Below are 23532 nucleotides of genomic sequence, written 5' to 3' on the forward strand. Positions count from 1 at the left end.
TCTGGTAGTGGTGAATAGTTGCCAGGTGTCATTACTGAATTACTGAGTTAAGTGTGGAACACCAGAACTGCTGGATGTTGTTCTAAAGCTGACCAAAGCAAGGGCAGCAGGAAAGAAGGCAGGTGCCTGTCATGTGCTGCACTGAGACGTGCATCCTAGTGGTGTGCAACACCGCTGAGGTCTCCTGTGCACATAACTGGTAGAACTTTGATGTCGTATCAATTTTAACTTGTTCTTTTATTGTTTCTAGAGCCAAATGTTTAATTCTGTAAAAAAAAAATGTTTACTAATCATTTAAATCTTCACTGTTTTGCATTGTCTCTAATCCTGTGGCTCTGTTCTTTAGGCTTATATGTGCCTCTCATAGTTCTTAATCACATTAAGTGCCCTTTGAGTTCATGAGCTCTCAATGTAGGATGCAAGGCATATCTGCTGGGCTAGCAAATGTCTGCATACAGCACCAAGTGCTAAAATTCTTGGTGTGTGCTTTATTCCAACAAACCAAGGTATAATTTCTCAACATGGCAGTTATTCAGAATGCTGGCAGAACATTTCTGAAGGCAAAAATTAAACTGGAAGTCTAAGGGCTCTTGTCTTTCGTTGCTGACCGAACAAGGAAGATAGTTTGTGTGTATGCATGCATGAAGACAGAATAACTTTGCTTTCCATTTCTTATTGTGTGGTTCAGGAATATAATGTGGGACTCAGTCTGTGCATGGGAATGGCAGCCAAGGTTCAGCCAGGTGCTCGTGGCTCAACTGCACTCCGGCCACTGCTTCCCACCGAGCTGTTGGCAACAGCAGGAGGATGTGTTGTGAGAACGTGTGTTGTAGGAGTCCTTTGTGGTAGAAACATGAATTTGAAGGCTGAATTTTCTCTATTACTGCAGTATTTAATGTTAGATTTGTTTGTTTTTATTTGATTTGGAGTCTGAATGTTGTGGCAGAGAAAAGGACTGAATGTGTAACAGGAGGCAGCTGAGAGCTGAGAAACAAGGGTAGCTCTTGCAATTGGGAGTTTGTCCTTAGGAATGCCAGGAAATGGCTGAGTTACTTTATTAGAGAAGGCACTAATTGTGCACTGATGTATCCGTCCTTAGGATAACTGGAAAATAATTTTGAAGAGTAACCAATTAAATATTTATGAGCAGTAACAAAAATGGATGTTTTCTTAAATAAAATATTATTTGAAGTTAGCAAGAAGTACATAAAATGGTATAAATATTACCATGCTAATTTTGCTTCACTGACTTTTATCCCTCTTAGTTCATTTGATGTCTCCAAGGTTTGTTAGTCTTTCTTTGGATGTCATCATTAACCAGAAAGATTCAATTAGATACTTTAGGTGGAAGAGTACAATATGGTTATTTGGTAATTCTCAGTGGCCATCACTAATGACTTATGGTGGATTCTGTAGTATGGGACCAAAGGCAGATAGGGTTTGGAATACCTGTAAGGATGAAGGGTGTTAGCAGTAATTAGGAACCACATGTAAATTGCTGAAGTTTGGAATAATAAGCACTTTTGTTACTGTTGATGGGATGGTGATTTTCTAAAGGAACTCTTCACTGAGTAATCTCTGATTGTGTTCATCTTGATTTCTGTAGTGGTTTTGTATCACGAGCTCTTCAGAAAACTTCTACAAGAGGAAAAAGGGAAGTTTCCTTAGGTTGGGATTGTTTTATCTTCTTTCAATCATTTTCGTAAGAGTCAATATCCTAAGATCAGGCTTACTGTCAGCCTTCCCACCTCAGCAGAGAGAAGCATTTGTGTGTGTGAATGAGGATCCTTAGTGAGTGTCTGGATTATGGTGCTGTTAAAATGAACGCCTTTGCAGCTGTTCCATACAGGCATCTCCTCTCGAAGTACATGGAGTGTTCCTGTGTGCCAGCTCTAGAAATGATCCTCCAGGGAATGCAAAACTGCCTGCAGGAAATGGAATCCAGTTAAAAACGGGTTCCCAGTCTTTGTTTTTGTCCCTCACTGTTCTCTTTTTGTTTACAATTCCATAGACTGGCTGTCCAAACGATGCTTGTGAAACCTCAGTAAGTAGCACAGTGTTGCTAGATCACTTGCTGCACCTGTGCTTGAAAGTAAATACATTTAAATGTTGATAATGCTCACACTGCAACACTGCAGAAAAGAATTGTATGCCTAAGTCCTTTCCATGGATAATTTCCTAGAGCTGAGCAGTAACAGGAATGTGGTGTTTTAAATGCAAAAACAAAAGATCCCTTAGACCATGCATAAATTGAAGGGATTATGGCATTAAAAAGCATTGACTTGCATTTATCCACAGGATGAAAATGCAGACACAACAGTGATATCTCAGTGCACATGAGAGGTTTGGTTCCCAGGCTGATCTCTGTTGATTGGCTTTCCTTAAGAAAATTTCAAACTTTGCAGCTGGAGTTTGTCTGATCATTTCTCTCGATGTAAGCTCATTGCATTTATGGGAGAATTAAAATATTAGAGTAGTTTATGAAACCACGGGTTTGAATGTAGCCTCTTTCAAATAGTGGATTCTGGATGCAGGAGAAGAAAAAAATCATACTAGCAAGATGGAGGCTTTCAGTCTTGGGATCACATGGGTTTTTGTGTGAGCTCCCCCTTGCTTTTTAGTGGAAAAATGATTTGTTTGGTTCCTTTCCAGACTTATGTGAGTATTACAGCTGTGCTGCATCTGTGCTTAGTCCTCATGTCGATCCTCCAATTGTGTGTTGGTCCTGAAGGCAAAAAAGGGGGCTAAATGATTACCTGTAAGACGAGTCTAAGCTGTAATGTAGGTGTGATTAAAAGCAAAATTTGATGTGGGTACTCCTTGCAAGGTCTGTGAGCAATATTAGGGCTGGAAGGATTTGAACTCCTCCACCTGTGAGAGTCCTCTAAGGCCTTCTGAGCTGATCTTGCAGCGTCTGTGCCTCCGTGTGCTGTGTTCTGTGTTTCAGGACGTAGAGCACATAGCTTTGACCTCATACTGTGTAAAGTAACCAACATGTAACGTAACCCTAACATTACTTCAGGCTCAGGAGCAGGAAAACAAGAAAGTACTAATTACAGCTCAGGGCCTCTGAGTTACACATGGCATCCAGCAGAGTCTGAGGCCAAGTGGTGTGCAGGGTACAGAACAGCATCGTCAGTCTTCAGGGATCTGCCTTAAAACAGCCTGGACACACTCCAGTACTGCTCGGCGTCGCGCTCACGGCCTGAGCCAGGAGGTGGGTTGTTTCAGCAGTGTAAACATCGCTTTTCTTTTTCTGGGTCTGGAGGTATATTTCTCTAAATACATTTTGTGCTGCTGTGAGGTGACGGCTCCAGTAAATAAAAATTAAAGGAGAGATGACTTCCAGAAGAAAATGGTTGAGTTGTAAGATGTTTAAAAAGAGATTGATTTTCAAGAAGAGGAGCACAGGGCTGTAGTGTTCTCTATCATGTGATGTGGCTGGCCTTTGATAACAGTGCATGTTTCTTTGTATAAAGGTGAAAATTACTGCTTCACTGCTTTCTTGAGATGGATGTTAGTATGTGGTGAAGTGCTTGCATATAAAATCGAGGGCTCTTTCAAGAGCAAACTAACTGCACGTGTCTGCCTTGCTGCGTGCTTCAGCCTGAAGTGTGTTAACAGTGGAAATGGAAGAGTATCCATGGGAAGGAAGGGGAGGGTGAAGGTGGATAGTGTTAGAGTTTTTTACTGGGCACTGAGATATGGGACAGGAGGGAGTTTGAAGAGGATCAGAGTATAGATCTCTATGACTGGAAAAGAAAATTTAAAAGACTGGTATGAAGGTAGTCCTAAAGTAAGAAAGAAATAGATGGGGAGCCATGTGTAGACTGTCAAGAGAATAAAGAATGGCTGTTGAGCAGAGGGAGGATTGAAAAGGAGTAGAACAAAGACTGCTTTGTAAGAGAGGAAATCAGAAATAATGCAGAATGGAAGACTAGTTGGTATGTCATTAGAGTGCAGGTAGGAGGAAGAGGAGCTAGAACAAGGCTGGTGGGAAGAGGGAGCAAGATGGGTGCTGGAAGGAGTGCAGTAGAAGAGACCTTGAAAAAGAATAATAGCAGGTAAAGGAACAACTGACCTATAAAGGATGCTTTCTAGGTCTCGAATCAGGTAGTAGGAGGAGGGTATCTTTCTGTGTTGGTGCCATGTAAGCTGAGGTAGTTTTAAATCATTTATTGATATATGTGAGACTGTCTGGTCAGGAAGGAAGACTTGGAGGGTTCTGGTCCAGTCCCTCGTTAGACAAATTATCACAATTTTATCTACCTTGCAGACAAAACTCAAGTTGGAGAAATTGCTGATAAAAATAAGAGCACTGACTGTAGTAACAAAAGTACATCTGATACGCTTGTCTGCAGTGCACTTGAGTAGTTCTTTACGTAGGTATCATCAGCATCTTCAGTGTACCAGTTCTAACTGCTCACTTGTTCCACCAGAGCTGGGTGGTTCTGCAGACAATTTTATCTTAATGACAGCAAATAAAAAGGAGGCTTGGCTGAGGGGTGCATGTTTGGATGCCTGTTGATGTAATTTACTCTAGACTGTCATGTAATTTACTTTAGACTATTGCCAAAACAGTAACAAGACTGAAAGCATGGACTAAAATTCAACTCCAGCTTTGAATACCCTGACTACTGGGCTGTCCAGTCAGACTTCACCCTGTGTAGGCATCTTTGTGCTCAGAAGGTTTCTTATGGCTCACGTTTCTTAGACGTGTTTCTTCTGCCTCCTATTCTTGACTCCTTTTCTCCTTCCATTCAAATCAGGGAATACTTCAGCTTTGTGGTGGCTGAATAGAAGCAGCCTTGGCTCCACACCTCGGATCCTTGGTTGGGAGCGACCTTCGAGGATGTCTGCCCAGAGTCACACAGGCACTGTCAGAGCAGGGTTGAAAGCCACCGTGTAACCTGCAGGGCAGAACTTGAACTGCTGGATCATACCTGGCTGGTGACAAAGAGAAGAGCATTTGAATGCTTCTCTGATAGCATCTGTATTCAAGAATCTCAGTGGCAGAGGTTTTGCTGCCTTGTATAATGTTCAATATCATCTCTAATAAGCATTTCAGACAATTTTACACTAGTCTTAAATCCTGTAACTGCGTCTGGAATTTAGACAATTACGTATGAGATATTGAGTTCTAACTTCTGTCACTTAAGACCACAACATAGGTGTGCCTGTCTCAGATAAAAGTCCAAGGCTACTAATGAAAACTAATATTTTCATTGTGTGGGTTCTTCTCATCTTTAAAGGTATTTGCACATGCTTCTGCAAGTTACGTGTGCCCTAAAACATCCCATGCACCTTTAAAAATGAACAATTCAGCTTTATTACTCTCAGTACAGCAGCTTTGATCGCGGGTGTTGATTTACAAATGCCAAAGGTTTTCCCTAAATAAGACACATAGAATACATCCATATAAGAAGCTTGTAGACTGCATTGGCGTGCTAAGAGGCATCTTGCTCAGCATTTTGTTTCCAACACCAGTAGCTAAAATTACATTTCATAAATCTCTAAATTTGGACCTACAGGAGAGAAGCTTCCGTGAGGGAGGAGTTTGTGGGTTTCTGCTGCTTTTTCTGCCTTCACATACGTTACCAGTGCTGCAGTCCTGTCCCTGATAATTTCAGCTGTTTTCCTGGTATCCCTTAAGGCTTTTTGGCTATGCAGCAATGGAGCTAGAAACATCACTGATCTACGATACTTCAGAGCAGTTGAAGTAGCTGTACCTAGTTTCCTTTGCTTTTCTCTCTTTCTTTTCTGTCTCCACGCAGTCCCATTATAAATCCTTGTGAAATATACCAAGAAATTGCAATGTTAATCCCACTTGAAATTAAATCATATAATCTTTTTAATTGCAGGTTCCGTTGCAGCTTATAGAAAGTGTTGAGTGTCGTGATATATTTCAACTTCATTTGACTTGCAAAGACTGCAAGGTTATAAGGTATGACTAGGACAGATGTTGAATGGTGGTCAGTGTACCTTCTGTGTAATGTGAACAGCTGTGATGGTTTAAGGACGTATTTCTTAATTCATTTGTGCACTTGCTTTCCCCTGAAAGTTTTTCTTCTGTCTGCTTTTGTGTACGATGGGATGGGATTAAGATGTCTGCACTGTAGCAGACCCTAAGAAGCTATCTTACTGTATTTGGATTTTAGTTTCACAGCTTTTTCTCTGCCTTAGCACGCACTGCTGGACATGAAACTAGATGAAACCACTGAAACACACGCTTCTTAGAAAAAATGTATTAATCAACATTTGGGACTGAAGAGTGGGGGCTTAAGATACAGGTTTGTGCAGCTCTACATGAAACCTTCAGGCTGGATAGCACCAGCCACCCTGTGCTCTGACAGCTGTCAGAGTGCAGGAGGTATCCTTAAGAAGAAAGTTGGGAAAGAAGGCCTGGGATTAAGGTACAGCCAGGCCTGCAGCCCACCTTGACTCACAGCAGGTTAACCAGCATCCTGCGGAAGGGAGTGTTAATGTGCTTCTGTCCTTCAGCAGGTCTTCAGCATCTGCCCCTGGAGTCTCTGAGCTTCACTGTTCCCTATTTTGTGCTGGAGAAATTAATTTTGATCTATAAACTTTAATTAACAAGAAAGGAACGTTTTTTCTGATTAAATGTTTGCTGGCAGTACCTTTCATATAATGAAACGAGCCCCAGTCACATCTGAGCACTCAGAATGTTTAACAGGCCAGCTGCTTCTCAAAATGCTGTATTTTGGTGAGGTCTGATTTTACTTCAGAAGTAATATTTAGTTTAATTTGAATTAAATATTTAACTTCCTCTTAACTCTTAACTCGTAGCTCTTGACATTTAAAAAAAACACTCTCCTCTCTACGTTAATTTAGTTCTCTTCAATTGTACAGTGAATACAAATTATTTGTATTTATGACCTCCATGATGAATTTTCATTCAAAATTGCAGCTCCTACAACCAGTACTTGATGGCACTAACTGTTGGAAAACCCTGAGATGTGGGGTTGAGAAGCCAAACTTAGAACTTGTGTTATGTTTTCATCAACAGGGCTGTTGGTGTTTTGAACGTTAGGGCTCAAATGAAGATAGTTTTGGAAATGACACATAATAACTTTAAAAGAATTTGAAAAGTGGGGTATTTAGGTGAGATGTGTCTTGTCTGACTAGAGACGTTTAATAGATAATTAACCAGCCTAAGCTAATATCCTGGGCTCACTTTATGGTCAGTGATGAGGAATGAACGCAGCCAGGCTGTACTTCCTCACAGCTGTTCCAGGTATGTTTGTGAAGCAGCACAAATTGGACATCTTCCTTCCACTGTGTGACTGTGAGGTATGTACAGGTGGGGATGATCATCCTGCCCTTAGAGAACGCAGACGCCGTCATTAGCGATGAACGTAGCTGAGCACAGGCTGAGCTGCATGCAAATGTTTGGTGAATATTTTGTATCACTGCTCTTATTTCCACCCCGTTATTCTGAAGAGGCCAGAAATCCTCATTGAAATAAGCCAATGCCATTTTAATATGCTGCTTTGGGGTGTAGTTTCTCCTGTGCAGGGGATGTTCCTGCTGGCTGTTGATGTTAGTCTGCCAGGTTTGGCAAAGCTCAGATTCAGCAACGTTATTAAGGCCAGCAGCAAGAATCTTAGCATATGTGGTAAGGGAAATAATGTGAGATCTCAAATACTGGAGGTTACTGATAAGTAGTACTTTGCTAAGTATGTTGTTCAAATGGATTTTGCTTCTGTGTCTGATGAAAAATGCATTCTTGCTTGCAGGAACACACTACATTATAATGAACGCAGTAGTTGTGTGCTTAGTGTCCATCAGAGCAAGGTGCCAAACCATTCTGCTTTTGTAGGAAGGCTGCATCTGAACTCAGTGGTGCTGTCCACCATTTTAAACGAGGTGTCTGCATAAATGCATTCCTCATTCGTGATGAGTAAGGTGTACCGTTGGCTTATTCCCAGTCACAGAATATTGCTTTCATGTTTAGAGTTCAACTTGAATCCATAAGAATGTATTTCTGTAGGAATATCCAAAGGTTTCATTTTTACTGTCTGTTAGAATATAAAGAAGCAGAACTAAATTACCTGTAAGGTGTTTGCTCTCATTTTTTTGCTTTCACGGATGTTTTCATAGCCTATCAGATATTATAATCTGGCATCTGTTACTGAGAATTAACAGATGAATGCTTCTTTCTGTGACAGGTGTCAGTTTTCTACTTTTGAGCAGTGTCAAGACTGGCTTAAGCGTCTGAACAATGCCATCCGCCCCCCTTCCAAGATAGAAGACCTGTTCTCGTTTGCCTACCACGCCTGGTGTATGGAGGTGTATGCCAGTGAAAAGGAGCAGCACGGGGATTTGTGTCGGCCAGGTATGAGGAAGCACTTTGGGGTTCAGCACAGATGGTTTGACCACTGACTGCCTGCTTTCTGCTGAAATCCAAAACACTCCCAAAAAAACCCAACCAACCAACAAGCAAACAGAAAACCCACAAAAAAAAACCAATATCAATATTATGTTTTTTTCTGTTTAAATGATACCCGATATATTCTGTTCTGTCACTGGAACGGGTTGCCCAAGGAGGCTGTGGATGCCCCATCCCTGCAGGCATTCAAGGCCAGGCTGGATGTGGCTCTGGGCAGCCTGGGCTGCGGGTTGGTGACCTGCACACAGCAGGGGTTGGAGCTGGATGAGCACTGTGCTCCTTTGCAACCCAGGCCATTCTGTGATTCTATATGGACTCCTTTCACATCAGCTCTTGCACTAACTCAGTGGCTGCAGAGTGTATCTTCACTTGCAGCAAGTGCCTTCAATGTCTTGCATGTATGGACTTCTGCATGATGTGAAGTTTGTTCTGACTGGACAAATGAGAGATTAGCTCCTACCGTGGCTACTTTGGGGTAAAAAAAAAAGAAACAGACTGTGCAAAACTGTGCAAACTGCACCTCAGTGCTGTGGGGAAGTTCCTGTGGTGATTTAATTTAGGCAGTCACATGTAGTACTGATAACATTTTGTTCACCGTGGCAGTAACTCATTCTAAAACATTTTGTACTGATTATACTCATGTTTTTAGTAATTACCTGCAACAGCCACCTTTAGCATGGATGTTGAGGAGTAGGAGGTAAAGAAGGAAATCTGAGCTGTGAGTTTCACAGCTGCAGCAGTGACCTATTTTTAGTTAAATACCACCTGCACTAGATAGTTAGAGAAGTCCACAAGTAAATAAAAACTGCAAATTCCTCCCCTGGTGGTTATAGCACTTGCTTGAATGTGAGGAAGTCTGTGTTCCAGGCACCCTGCAGTCTGAGCCCCTCTACATTCATACATCTTAGGAAAGCACCTTAATTATCAGAGCTTTGTTAATGGAGGGGAATGGTAGAGTGGTGTGGCACCTATCACTGGAACTGGTGTGAGGCTTAGCAAAGCCTGCAGTTTTCTTGATGGCTGAGGAAGAGCAGCCAGTAGGTGGCACCCAGGTGGGAGGAGGTGTCCTGTGGTTCTGGTTCTTCTCCTGCACTTTGTGCTTCCTTAGCGATTGTTGAAAAAGGTAGAGGAGTCATCAGAGCAGATTTTAAAATTCAGGTCTTTTCCCTAAGTAAATTCATTAGCTGGAAGGTAGTAGAAATGTAGGTTTATTAAGTCTCCTTTGCATCCTTTTCAGACAGGCTTCAACCCAACAGTGGGTTGTGCAGAGCAGCATTCACTTTGTGATAACCATTTTTTGTCTTAGAGCTGTATCTATGAAATTGCCAAGTAGTAACTTGTTCTGCTCTGTAGCTTGCTTATTTCTGATGGTAGATGTTTTTCTCCTATAAAGAATTAAACTATAGTTAAAGTAAGCCAATGGGAATGTAGTTAAAAAACGAATCCAAGTCATTGGGTTTTCATTTGTTTGTTTACATCAAAGCAGCCCAGTATTTGATAGAGATGGATAAAAATACTGAGTTGCTTCAGAGTTCATTGAAGTATCAAGTTCTAGGGAAAAACACATTCTGGAGCACTGTCTGTGTATGTAATGGGAGCTTGAGCTGTGGCTCATGTGATCAATGTTTATAGTTGTAAAGCACACATCCATGGTGTCTATAGCTTGCTTTCTCTTCAATCTGGAGTTGGTGGGCTGTGCTTAGGAAGTTAGATTGTGCATCTTGGCTCAGAAGGCCTCTCAAAATGCCCCCATTTCAGGAGGGGCAGACAATGGCAGGGCTGTGGTTTCATTTCCTGGAGAGAAGAATCTGATTTCTTGATGCACAGAGCGGCTATGAACCAGAGGGAGAAAGCAAACATATTTCATTTTCATCTGTTTCTCTGAAACACATCGGCAGTATGTGGCACTGATGGTTGGAGATACTCCAGTATGCTCATTTGCTACCCAGACTATTAATTCAGCATGTGCCCTGAGTTTTAGTGGCCATTCCTCACAGCAGCTGATAGTGAAGCCCATCCTCAGTGCATCAAGGGCACGCTGCTCTTCCAATAGAACATCTAGTGACAGAAATAAAAGGCAGTGATAAGGAAGAGCAGGACAGAAGTGGTGGACTGGCCAGAATGTATTGTTCCAGTTTCATTTCTGCACTTGAGAAAGGGTCAGAGGCCTGTCCTCACAGAGAGGACATTTCAGGATGATCTATTCTAGGTGGCTAGCAGATAATAAATTCAAGCTCATGCAGGCAATAAGAGTTCGTGTGAGAAGTGGGAAAATGTTGGCAAGCTCCACTGCAGTCGATCTGACAGTAGGAAGGTAAAGCAGAATGCAGTGCCTCCACGGTACTGAGATTGACCTTTCTGGAGATTCGCAGCCTGGGAGGCAGAATAATTTCTTTCTTTTCGGAGATTATTTCACCAGTGACATGATGGAAAGGGAGACAGTGATGGTGGCAGTCAGGTCCCTGGTTTTTCCAGTGAGCCTTTAGGGGTGTTCTCTGTTTGCACACTGTGCCATTCTGCCGTTTCAGCTTTCAAACAGCGTGAGAAAAGCAATCTCAGTAGGCTTACCAAATACCCTGCATGTGGTAAAGCACACCTGGAATTGCAGTGCCATCTTCAGCACGTGAGCTGAGCTGTAGAAATGAGTGACACTGTAGCTTTTCTTTCATGGTTAATTAAGTCTTGTGGTTGGGCCATTATCTTCATTCTTTACCCATTTCTCTATATTTATTTCTAATTGCTTGGTAATATCTCAGAAATGCTTCAGCTATGGACCTCTCCATCCCCAGGGACACGTGTGTCTGCACGTGTATCTCGTGTTTAAAGACACTGAAGGTTTTGTGAAACATGTAAAAGAAAGATGGAATACTTGAAGCACTAATTTTCAGTACTTTTTTCTCTCACTTGCTGCCTCAGGATTTTGTAGTCATTTAAAGAGGCAAGCAATAGAAAGACTTGCAGAATCCTTTTCTTCTACTGGTGCTCAGACATTTGCATCTGCTGTAAAGTAGACATTTCATACAAGTTATCTGCTTCTGCACTCTTAAGAACCATTAATTCTCCAGATCTATCAAAATACTTTTTCCTTTCTGTATGTTTTTCAGCTGCATTTTAATGATTTTAAAATTATGTCCAGGAAAAAATGGAGCTCATTCCTTTAATATATTAAACTTCGTGGCTGATATTAGTGTCTAACAATCACACATTGAATTCTCATCACCTCTCTGATTTATGCAGAGTAGAGATGGAAGCCTGAGATGCACATTAACATACAGAGCTCAGCTGTTTTTCTTCCATGAGCCTGCAGAGGCAGGTTGTTTTAGAGAAAAACACTGTTTTATGGATGTGGGCATTTCCAGAGAGCTGATCGGGGGGAGCCAGCAATCCAGGCTGAGTTACTTGTGCTTGACACAGGTTTTCAAACAGGGCTATGGAAGGTGGACAATATTTCTGAAACGTTCTTTCCCCTCTCTAGGATGTAATGGTGTCTTTCTCTGTTTTGGAAGGTAGGAATCTTGTTATTTCACCTTTGTTTTCTCTCTCTGCCTTCGATACCCAGGAGAACATGTAACTTCAAGGTTTAAAAATGAAGTGGAGAGGATGGGTTTTGATATGAACAATGCCTGGAGAATTTCCAACATCAATGAGAAGTACAAGTAAGTTATGTGGGCTGCTGATCTGCAGCCAGACAGCATCTCAAAACACCACTTTTTTATAGCAAGTTACTGGAACTTTTTCCAAGTTCTGCAGTTCCTCATAAGGGACAATTGCAACTATGATTTTTTTTTGCTGTTTTATAGCATAAATGTGCTTTTAAAGTGGCATGTAATGCTTTGCTAACTGTTAAAATTTTGCAGGCTTAGAAATATCTGATTTTGATGTGCTTGCTGGAGATCTCCTTAGAGAATAAGCTTTCTAGTGCACGAAGGGGAAGCCTTAAGAAGTCAGCGGAGAGTGGAGCTGTGCTGAACTTACAAAAAGTTTTTTTAACATACCTTATTCTCTAACTTATGACAGAGCTTTGTGGGAAGGAATACAGTTTGGATGAGTCAAACCTACAGACCCCGAAATAAGTGGAAAAAAATCTTTTCCTGAGAGTAGGATAAATAAATGTCCCCTCTTCTGTCTGCTGGGTCAGAGAAAGCAGTTTGTCTGTGTATGGGCAGTGGCAGTGTACTGCTGCAGCCCCATCCAGGTCAGTGCAAAGCCAGCAGTAACACTTGTGATGGAACCTGTTTCATTGCCTTGTCTGTGGAGGATAATGACTTGCAGTTGGAAGCTGCTGTTACTGCATGAGCAGTATTTGTGTCTAAAAGTCTAGCCTAGTAAAAAACTAAAGAATGCTGAGGAAAAAGAGAACTTCAGTGCCATGAGGAAGCAGAATAATACAAATGCTTCATTCTTGTGGCCAGCACTTGAGGTAGGATTTTTTTTTTCAGCACAATTGATACATTTTTCGGAATAAAGTGCCCTCAAACCTGTCCTTGCTCAGTGCATGTGTCTCTTTTTAAGTTCCTTCATGCAACTTCATTGTAGGAGTGTGCATTCCATTTTCAGTAAAACTCAGGTGTTGAACTTGATTTTTTTTTTAAGGATATTCTCCTACTAGTGTATATATTTTAAAATGAGTTATAAAATTATTGTGGTAGACTACCCAGAACCATAATGTAGTTAGAACAAAGCAACACTAATTGTTAATTGCTTATTGCTTAGTTAATTGCTGATTGTTCTTGTTTCCCATTTCTTCTACTTATGTTTTGCTGGACCTTTTTAGGTAGAAAGGAGGAGGAAGTTTTTCCCCCAGAGGGTGGTGATGCACTGGCACAGGTTGCCCAAGCAGGCTGTGGATGCCCCATCCCTGCAGGCATTCAAGGCCAGGCTGGATGTGGCTCTGGGCAGCCTGGGCTGCGGGTTGGCGACCTGCACACAGCAGGGGTTGGAGCTGGATGAGCACTGTGCTCCTTTGCAACCCAGGCCATTCTGTGATTCTATGAAAGAACATCCAAAATGGACAACATTTTATTATGTCAGAATTTGGTTCTGTTAGAATTAGAACTTGGATGGTAGGTGTGTGAGTTCTTCTGTGCTTTGTGACCCAGTGCCTGAGTGGTTAATTCTTTAGCTTGGAGAGAATGTAGAGGTTTTTTGTGTGCCCAGTTTATTTCACCTGATGGAATCGCAAATCATCAGCATACACAAACAGAAATCTTCTAATCCTGAACTGCACCTTGCTGTTCACAGTAATTTTTTAATATGCTGGGGAGAAGCTTCTTAATGCACAATGAAACAGGGCCTAACAAAACTGCTGGACTGATCAGATATCAGGTCGCTTATTGTGTTCTTTGGTTCATGCTGTGCAGGTGGTGTGTAATTGCTCTGTGCTTCTTACATCAACCCTATGTGCTGCTTTTCTCTCAGGCTCTGTGGCAGCTACCCCCAGGAGATTATAGTTCCTGCCTGGATCACGGATAAAGAGCTGGAGAGTGTGGCAAGCTTTCGGTCTTGGAAGCGCATCCCTGCTGTTGTGTACAGGTAGGCACTGGAACAGCTTTCACCTGACAACAACTGAGATGTTCTAGCAAACAAAAGTGAAATAACTTGGAACCAGGAGTCTTGGTGTTCAGGCTCTGTGGGCCCCAGATGTCCACTGGGCAGTCTTTAATGGAAGTGTTAAAGATCTTTTAAATTAACAGTTTTCTCGTATATTCAAAGTAATTAGAGGCTTACCTCACGTCTTGCCTTGTTCTTGTGTGTGTGACATGATGTGGGGGGATGATTCAGGCCCAGGACCTGCCAAGGTAGAACTGGGGAACTAGGCTGGAAAGAGGCAATAAAACCTGGCACAGTCTCCTCTGTGCTGCCTTTGGGAGCCATACCACACACCACACTGAGCTGATCTGCTCAGTTACCCACTCTGGGCTTCTGCTGCTCCGCTCCAGAGGGATCTCAGAGGCAGTTTTGTGGATGAGCAGAATAGGACCTGGAAGCAAGTCATCCTAACAGTTCAGACAAGGATGCCAGGGTGCTCTTGTACATGGAAAGAAGTTCAGACCTGTGATTAAATGACAGCCAAGTGTGATGCATTCACCTTGCTGGTTTGGGGTTTTTGTCTGTACGTTTGCTACTTGCACATATACCTATGTACCTATATACCACTTTATACCTATTTAAACCTCCAGGAATGTGTGCACAGCAGCACATGTTGGCCCTTTGTCAAGCCATTTATAGAGTAAGACAGACATACTCAGTCTGAGTGTGAATAATGGTTTGTATCTTTTAATTCCAGATGTGTTGTGGTAGCACTCAGCATTGTGTGTCCTGCAAGGCATTCATAGGGCAGCATCTCAGTTCAGGTAGTTATGTATTTTGAGAATATGAAAAAGTGTAAGGTGGAGAAATTGATGCAACTGCAGACATGGTGAGTAGCATCTCTAGCCAGGTACTCTTGCCATCTTTCTTTGGTTCCCACCTGGCCTTTTGGAAGAAGAGTCATGCAGAAAAGAAACACAAGGAGAAAACAGATACTCGAACCGTGCACTATAAACAAGAACAAATCCTAGAATTATTAAAACTCATTTACAAAATAATGCATTTGTTAGCTCCATCTATGTATTTTATATAGTTTAAGCGGGCATCTTTTTCCTTAAAGTAAGTCCAGCAGTTGTTCATAGGATAACTGCTCTTCTGAGACGTTTGTTGGCAGCTTATTTAATAGAAATATATTTCAGATTTTTTTTCCCAAGTATTCTGGGACCTTTGTACTCATTTCCTCCCATAAATGTTTAAAATCTCTTCAATTCCTTTGTCATCTGATTTTTTTAAAAACACAGCAAACACTGAGAGTTCCGTTAAATCTGCCCCGTCTCTTTTCTTGGAAACAGAGAGAACAGAGCTTTTTTCTGAGCTGCAAGTGAAATTTAGAGGTCAGTAAAGACAGAATCGTATGACCTTGGTCAGAGGAGCAGGCACACAAGAGTTAAGGGTGCTACGAAGCACTGTTTACAAAGGATGGCAGTTTCTGCTCCATGAATGGAGAACACGTCGCTCTGTGGCAGCGCACGGATGGTTTTGAATCCTCCTGTCTTTCCTCCTTTTCCCCTCCAGAATGCAGTGGCACCATGCTCTGCAAACATTCAGGAATTGCCCCCGTCTTCTGTTCACTCTGTGATGGGAAAATGTTTTCCAGTATATGCTGATGCTTTTTAGACATAGGTGGTTGATTGTTATGGTGCAAAAGTGTTTGTGTGTATAAAAGAGAGCCGTGCAATTTATGTACAGTTTTGTATCCAGCTTCCAACGCCTCATTGCAGAGCTTTGTGCCCTTGGTGCAGTTGTCACGTAATTGGGCACACTTCAGATGGGGAAGCATTGCCTCCATTCTCACTGCGCGGGAGAAGTAATGAATTTCTGAGCATTCTTGAGTGCAGCTGCATTCTGGAGGTTTATGGGATGGTGATTGAAGTGGTTGAAAGACCTCGTGGACTGAAATTATTCAATTGCTGGCATTAATATTCGACTGCTCAGATGAGGCTACATATGTTGAATTACGACACAATATTTCATTTGTATCTGTTCCAAGTGAGAGAAAAGTTTCCCTTTTTTGGTTTCTTTTTCCTTTATCTTGACACTCAGTAATAGATTTTCGAGACATTCGCTTCATTGTTCTGCACTCCAGTAGGAGCCAAATCAGCTGCTGCTTGATGATCCGTATGATTGGAAATCCATATATAGTTCTCTCTTTATATATGTGACATAAAAGCAGCTTTTTTCCTTACTTTTGAGGGAGTAATGGGCGAAAGCTCATTCAGCATTATTATCTGTTGAATGATTTGGGGACTATTGATTTCATTATTTATTGATCACATTTAATAACTCTGCTCTTACTGCTTTACTTCAGGGAAGAAAGTAATAATGTTTTAAATACAGCCAATAACAAGTCTCTGATATTTCCTGAGTGCTGGGACGAGGCAGCAGCAAGGCAGACACTTGGCTACAAAAACCTCTTTGCTCTCGTAAAGCATTCAAGAGCTGTGGCAGTATCCAGGTCTGGGAAGTTGAACAGGCTGAGTTCAGAGGCAAACTTCAACAGATACTCCTGCTAGATTGCATTTCCCTGTGCTCCTAGGAGCACTGCTTCTATTCGATGATCGTATCTCCAGAAAAATGTGACACCCAGCTTCTGCAGTTTCCCTCAGTGTTTGCCTGTTTGAAAATCCGGGCAGATAAATCTGGGCTGGAACAGGTTCTGTAGCTGACCTGTCTTTGGTCCCAGAAAATCGGTGTTAGGAAGAAGCCTTTGGGAGATTCAGTGAATGAGGCAATGCAGGGGACTTCATCTGCACTGCACAACAGCTCCTGAGAACCTGCTGAGCGATGAGCTGTGTTGGAGGTGCCTTTGGCTCTGTCACACTGCTGAAGGCCGTTGCCCATGCAGGCAGTGCTTCTGCCAGCACAGGAAGCAGAGGTAACCAGAGCTCTGCGTGTACCAACCTGCTGAATTACTTTGGTGAATTGCCGTAAAGATTTCTTTGGTTGCAAGCACTGGTAGTTAAGTAGTGCTGTGCAGGGAGCTGTGCAGGCCTTTACTGCTGCTCCTTGTTGTTGCAAGGACTTGGTGGATTTATTGTTGTACTCAAAAGGTTGCTTGAACAGAAAGATTAAGCTTATGCAGAGGTGGGCTGTACATCACACAGTTATATGGTGCTTTATAATGGTTTTTATAGTTACTGAGTGAGTAATAAACCATGGACCTTCTATTTTCCTGTCTAGAGGCTACATGTTACTGTGTCTCCAGGAGGTTAGAAGGTCTGTGTGGAAGGTTTGGTTGAATATTTTTAATTCCCTTTTTGTTTTGCTACTGCAGTGTGAATGGTACCGTGTTATCCTCAGGTCCATCCCAAGGGACCTCGGAATCACACTTAAACTATTTGCTATTTTTTGTTTGTTTGTTCTCCTGCAGCATTACTGTAAATAGAATTGCTTGCTGATTTCTGCTTAGGAGTATCAGGGCTTCACAGCCACCAGCGAGCTCAGCTCCAGTCCTGGTGGTTCTGTCATTCAGGGTACAAATGGGAGGTGAGAGCCTGGAGATGAAAATATAACTGTTTATGATTCTGTGAAAATGATCCTGCAGGTAGGTGGTAATGAAATCCCAGGGAACATATGGGAGAGTAAATGAGCTTATCTAGGTGTTCAGAATAGAATTATTGCATGTATAATGATGTTTTATCTTCCTTTGTTATTTGTGCCAGCGTACCAGGAGCGAGGCAGCCTCTCAGTGAGCGGCGTATATTTTTTGCTCAGCTAAATTTTTATCAATAGTTCTGCCTCTGAAGGCAGTTCATTTCAACAGCAATCCATTTTCCTTTGCGTGGAGCCTGCTGGCACCTGCTGTAAATGCTGTGGCATTCAGACTGCTTTTCCTTTGCTTCTGTTAATGCAGCGTGTCAGTTGCTTCCTCTCAGTGAAAGGATTTTATATGAAACCATTACAGAGGAGCTATGAGAAGTACTTAAAATACAATATCACCAAATAGTTCAGAATTCTGAGTTTTTCAGCAGCAAGTCTTAACCATGTTCACACTGAGCAGTGTGAGGCAGCCTGTTGCTGCTCCCTGCAGTGCGCTGAGACGTGGTTGTGCTGAGCTCTAACAACAGATTATAAACGGATTTCTGACACCTGAGCACCCCAATAAATTGGTTACAGAGAGAAAGAAGGTGAGATGCATTGGTGTGGGCAGGCCTTCTTCTGTTCAGGACTGTCAAGGCCAACTGTAAATTTGCTTAAAGATTCAGCTCACCCTTACTTCTGTGCAGTCAAGCAGCACTTGGTGGACTTGAGGCTGGATGGTCAGTTTGTCTGCAGGAAAACTCCATCTTCTGTTCCTCCAGCATAACATTTAGGCACAACAATTGGCACGTAATTCTAGGGATGTGGGGGTTGTGTTTCCACTGGTGCTCCTGGGCAAGGAGGGCACTGCCTAAACACACCTTTGTTGGGGGGATGTGTGCCTGCAGGTCATTGAAACGGAAGGGAGAGCAGGTGGGTACGGGGGTAGAGTCATTGTGATGGAGTGAAACCTTCTGGTGTGCCACTGCTTGGCACCACTCAGTCACCACGTGGCCTGAGCAAAGTCGTGGCTCTGCTCTTTGCATCCCCACCTGCAGTGCCTTTCTTGTGTGGCTGAGGTCCTGTGCCTGGGGAACGTCAGGGAGGATGGTGTAGAAGCCGTGTGTGAGCACTGCAGTGAATGGGGAGCTGTGTGTTCTGCTGCAGCTCTGGGATGTGTCAGCACGGGGACAGCAAGCGAGAGCTAAGCAACAATGTTTCAGAACACCTTTTTTTTAAGAGTAGATTACAATGGTAAGTGTCTAATCTGTTTTCTGAAGCATGTTAGCAGCGGTTGGATACTCTTCAGTTATGTCACATCTGTTCTTTATGTGTAGTCAATGAAAAAAACAATAATAGTAATTCTTAAGGTGTTTAAAAACATATATATATTTGATAGACTTCTCTCTGTCTTCTTTTCCAGTCCTCGGAAGTTTCATCAGTGTATAGAGTACTTAAAGTTTATATCCCATTTTAGAAGAAAAATGTTCAGTTAATAAGCAGTTTTTCCTTTTTCATTGCTACTTAGGTATCCACAGAACAGTTTGTGTGCTTGTGCACTTTGTTACCAGCCCGGCACCACGCTGGTGCTTACGTGGAGGAGAGCAGTGCTGCTGGTGCTCTGCAGAGCTCCTTGGTGCTCTCCTGCAGGATGTGGGTGATGTGGGAGGCAGCAGGTGAAACACAACCCCCAGAAGGGGAGGAACAGAGAAAACCACACCTAGTGGAACCTCAGGAGGGGGAGAATCTGAGAAGAGGAAGAGGCAGGGCTGAGAAGCTTAAGGAAGGGGGTGACATTGTGAGGTCTTGGTTGGTTTTTTAAATCTTCTGTTTTTTTGCAAGATTACATGAAGATACAATGCCACTCTTTCCTAACAAACACTAAAGCAATCTTCAGAATGGGCAAAACTGCAGATGTTCAGCATTCAGAGAAACTAGTGCAATAGTGCCTAAAATAACGTGGTTCTGCAAAGTGCTCAGGGACTGCCTTGGGTGCTTCACAGATGATGCTTGGAAATGGATACCATCAGTGTGCAAGTTGGTTATGCTTGGTGTTAAGTGTCATCAGACAGAAGGCGTGCTGCATTCTGCCATTTCGTACCAAAATCATAACATTCTTCCCAGATTCAATTAGTAGAACATTTTGATTTAACAACAAAAAGCTCATCAAAGCATGAATCTCTGGTTTTACTCCTTTCTAGCTGTATAAATTAGCACAAGCTAAATTGAACTTTCACATTTAGTCTGTCATGCTGCAGCTGTAGACCTGACTAGCCAGGAGGGCTTGGGTGCCCCTTTATGGCAGCCTGTTGTTCTGAAATGTTCCCCAGCTTTTACTGGCCAACAGGCAGCAATGTTAAGGAGGGAAATGCTTTGTTTTCCGTGACCAAACTCAGCTTTGACTTTTACCTTTCAGTGGAGGTGTAATTACAGGCAGCGTTTTGAAGTGAAGCATGTGGAGTGCATTGTCCACTGAGTCACAGACTGGAGATAAGTGCTGAGCTGTAGGTTCCCCAGCAGGAACTAAAATGCTGGAGGGAACCATTTAATGCCTTCTGTGCTTTTCCTCCTGACCTTTCAAGTTATGCACTGGTTCTTTCTGTTCTGTTCGTTTTCAGGCACCAGAGCAATGGAGCAGTCATTTCCCGCTGTGGACAACCTGAGGTCAGTTGGTGGGGCTGGAGGAATGCAGACGATGAGCACCTTGTCCAGTCTGTAGCCAAAGCCTGTGCCTCGGATTCAAGGTCCAACAGTAACAAACTAATGAATGGGAATTGTTCAAGAGATTTCTCCAATGGAGCAGACCTCTCTGATGTGGAATTTGGTAAGTTTGCCACTGTTCATTTCTGTAAAAGGCCGAGCTTTATATATAAAGCTTCATCTCCTTTGTGTGTGTAACAGATTGTATCCCTTGTATGTAATGAGGCGTTCTCTGATTTCCGTGTGCACGATGCACACACGCTGTGGGACTTGAGTGAATCATTGCTGCAAACAATGCCAAGAGCATCCCTTCAGTTATTCTTCAGTTCCATATCTTCTCCCCCAGATTCCTCCATCTCTAACGCCTCGGGAGCAGAGAGTTTGGCAATACAGCCTCAGAAGCTGTTGATCTTAGACGCACGGTCCTATGCAGCAGCTGTGGCTAACAGAGCCAAGGGTGGAGGCTGTGAGTGCCCAGGTAAGCAGTGCCTCTTCACATTTTTGTATTAAGTTGATCAAAACCATTTGCTTGACTATAATGACAGCGATATTCTTAGGTAGTGCATATTTAACAGGCTGCGTGGATGCAAGTACTGCTCATCTAGGAGAAAATTCTGGACCGTGGCAGCCGTCACACAGCCCTTCAGAAGGACAGCTTTGACTCTCAGTTAGCTTTCTCAGAGAACAGAACCAGCTGGTAACAGGGCTCAGTGCATGCTGAACTGTGCTGATTGCCTTCCCCTGCTGTGTCACATACTTAAGCTAGTGTGAGACAAACGCATCCACTGGGCTGATGGCTGGAAAGCTGAGCAAACTTTGAAATGTTAACTGCAAAGGATTGCAGTGTTCCAGAATGGTTGTGCAGAAGACAACTTTTCAACAGTTTTTGCAAAGCTGAAATATTTGTAAGCATTTATGCTGTAACCCGAGGCAACTGAAATCCTGATCCGTCTTGTGTTTGTCATGCGTTCACATTTATCACTTTCTGTGTGCTTTGGCACTTGCTAATCGTTGATGGTATAAAGAAGATATTATTTTATTGCTGTTGGATGAGAATGCAGTCTGTTAAAATTCCATGGCTGGATAATCTGAAAAAAAAACCAAAAAGCCATCAAATTGTTGATGAGGTAACACAGGCCATTTCAGCCATATATTCCTGGTTTGGTCTTTGCTGCAATAGCTGCACTTTGGTAAATGAACACCAGAAGAAGGGATGAATTTTCCATTTAACACCTCAGAATGAATGAACAACTCGTCGTCATCCAGAGTAGAACTGCAGCATGGAAAGCAGAGTATGCAGTAGGTTTCATTTTTCTCGTGTCTCGATTCTTGAATTCTTTGTAGGAAACGTCCAGGCAGCTTCAGTGTCACTTCCAGTGCATTTGACTTGTGTTAAGTGCTTCATTTACTGATTTTTTTTTTCCCCAGGAATTGCCACGCTTACTTCATTCCCAGGTGTAACATTGGTCTCAGTTATGTTGTGTTTTGTGTCATTATAACATCATTCAGTAGAAATTGCAGAAATACTCAGTCTGGTGCTGTCAGTCATTTTGGACTGCAGTTCCTTGTTTTATCACTAACAGGATGTTCTGGTCTGGCCAGAATTTGTTGAGCTCGTTAAACAGGAAATCAAATGGTAGAAGGCACACTCTTCTAAGAGAATACTGGATTTCCTTATACAAGCAATCAATATCCCATTCTGATTCATGGTTCTTTTTCTGTTGTAGGAGAGGTCATTTTATTGCTATCGTGCCATCAATTTGTGCAAACAGAAGCAGCAGCACAGAGCAGAGCTCAGTCCACTGGTGACCACTGTGCTGCTGCTTCCCCAGCAGAGCCATTGCCTGAGGACAGGCTGTAGCAACATCTGAAGGAATGCTCAGTCTGTTTTCCTAACTTCCCTGACTGTGAGGATCTCTCAGGTGCTTGCAATAGAGGTTCCTTGCAATAGGGAAATTCAGCACGATTCAGATTGAAGAGACCTTTCATCCTTCTTGAGTGGCTGTGAAAGCAAAACCATAACTGCTATAAGAAACAGGAATTAGCTTACCAAAGTTAGGAACATCCACAGATTATCAGTTAAATGTGTTCTATGCTTCTCAGTCTGCATAAAAACATTGTGACACCCACACAGCAGTATCACTATTCCCACAGGTTTGTGCTCTGCCTTTTGTAATGTGAAGTAAAACATTGAAAAGAAATAGAGAAATGCTTTGCTAATTCTCTCCTGTTTTGATGTGTTGCAATGTCTGGAATACCCACTGAAGGCCAGGCACTAGTTTTTCATTACAGAATATTTGTGAACAGCTTCTTTCATCTGCCCCCAGCACCGCTGGTTTGTTCTGGTGAAGAAGCTGCTTTTAGAAGTTAAGCTAAGCACAGTTTGTAGTTCCTTCTCCCTCGGTGTTTCCCTGCAGAGTATTACCCGAACTGTGAAGTAGTGTTCATGGGGATGGCAAACATCCATTCTATCCGGAAGAGCTTTCAGTCCCTGCGTCTGCTCTGCACACAGATGCCAGATCCAGGAAAGTAAGTGGCTGTTCAGTGGTTTTTGCCTCTATTTACATCTTTCTATATTTTTTCCCTGCTGTTTTGTAAACTGATGTTCAAGTGTTACGTTTTTTCCTCTTACTGACTTTCCTGTGCAAAAATGCAAAGCTGTAATTTTCATTTCATAGAATTTGTTGTAGTATTTACACTGAAGTAAATCTAGAAAATGAGACTATATTATATTATATTTCAGCCCTGAATTTTATTCCTGGCATCTTATTCCTTTCAAATGGGTTCCTGAGTGCTAGCACTTACTCTAATCTGAGCTTCCTGGATCTTTGATCTTAGCAGCCTGCCCCTCTTTCAGAGTATCCTCGTGCTCTTCCACATGCTTCATGCATTTGTAGGGGCTTTTCAAGGAATGTGGCCCTTCAGTGCTATGGGATGATGAGGCTCTAGTGGTGCATCAGCTCAGAGGCTTCTGAGGTTGGATCTTCATTAGGACACTGCAGCTGCACCAGTCCTGTCCCCCCTGCCACCTCCCTGTTCTGAATTTGTTGCTAAATGTAATGCGTGGTGTCAGAGTAGATCCAGAAAGGCCATTCATACTGAGCTGATAGGAAAACCTCCACGCTGTGTGATTCTCAGAGTACCTCCAGCACACCTCAGGAAGCCTGTTAGTGACTGAGATGTGCGTGATGGCAGAGGCAGCTCAGAGGATCCAAACCTCTTGTGCACAGCACAGTTGTCCTGATAGCATGGCAGAGCCTCAAGGTCTGCCACCGACAGCAGGACTGCAGTGCAACCTGAATTGGGAAGAAGGG

The 23532-nt window shown here is 42.7% G+C and overlaps 1 protein-coding gene across 7 annotated transcripts in view; it reads left to right on the forward strand.

The window, feature by feature from the left end:
* MTMR3 (myotubularin related protein 3) overlaps positions 1-23532 on the forward strand; it is a 73844-nt gene that overhangs the window by 34953 nt on the left and 15359 nt on the right. For all 7 annotated transcript variants that reach the window (XR_008208295.1, XM_052689696.1, XM_052689698.1 and 4 more), the window contains 7 exons: positions 5862-5944; positions 8190-8356; positions 11970-12066; positions 13829-13942; positions 20137-20342; positions 20565-20696; positions 22636-22747. Coding sequence is in view for 6 of the 7 variants with exons in the window: in XM_052689696.1 (XP_052545656.1) it covers positions 5862-5944; positions 8190-8356; positions 11970-12066; positions 13829-13942; positions 20137-20342; positions 20565-20696; positions 22636-22747 (911 nt within the window). In the remaining variant the exon portion in view is untranslated. The remainder of the gene's footprint in view (positions 1-5861; positions 5945-8189; positions 8357-11969; positions 12067-13828; positions 13943-20136; positions 20343-20564; positions 20697-22635; positions 22748-23532) is intronic.

This window comes from Tympanuchus pallidicinctus, unplaced genomic scaffold (genome assembly GCF_026119805.1).
Source record: "Tympanuchus pallidicinctus isolate F22 unplaced genomic scaffold, pur_lepc_1.0 scaffold25, whole genome shotgun sequence".
NCBI lineage: Eukaryota > Metazoa > Chordata > Aves > Galliformes > Phasianidae > Tympanuchus > Tympanuchus pallidicinctus.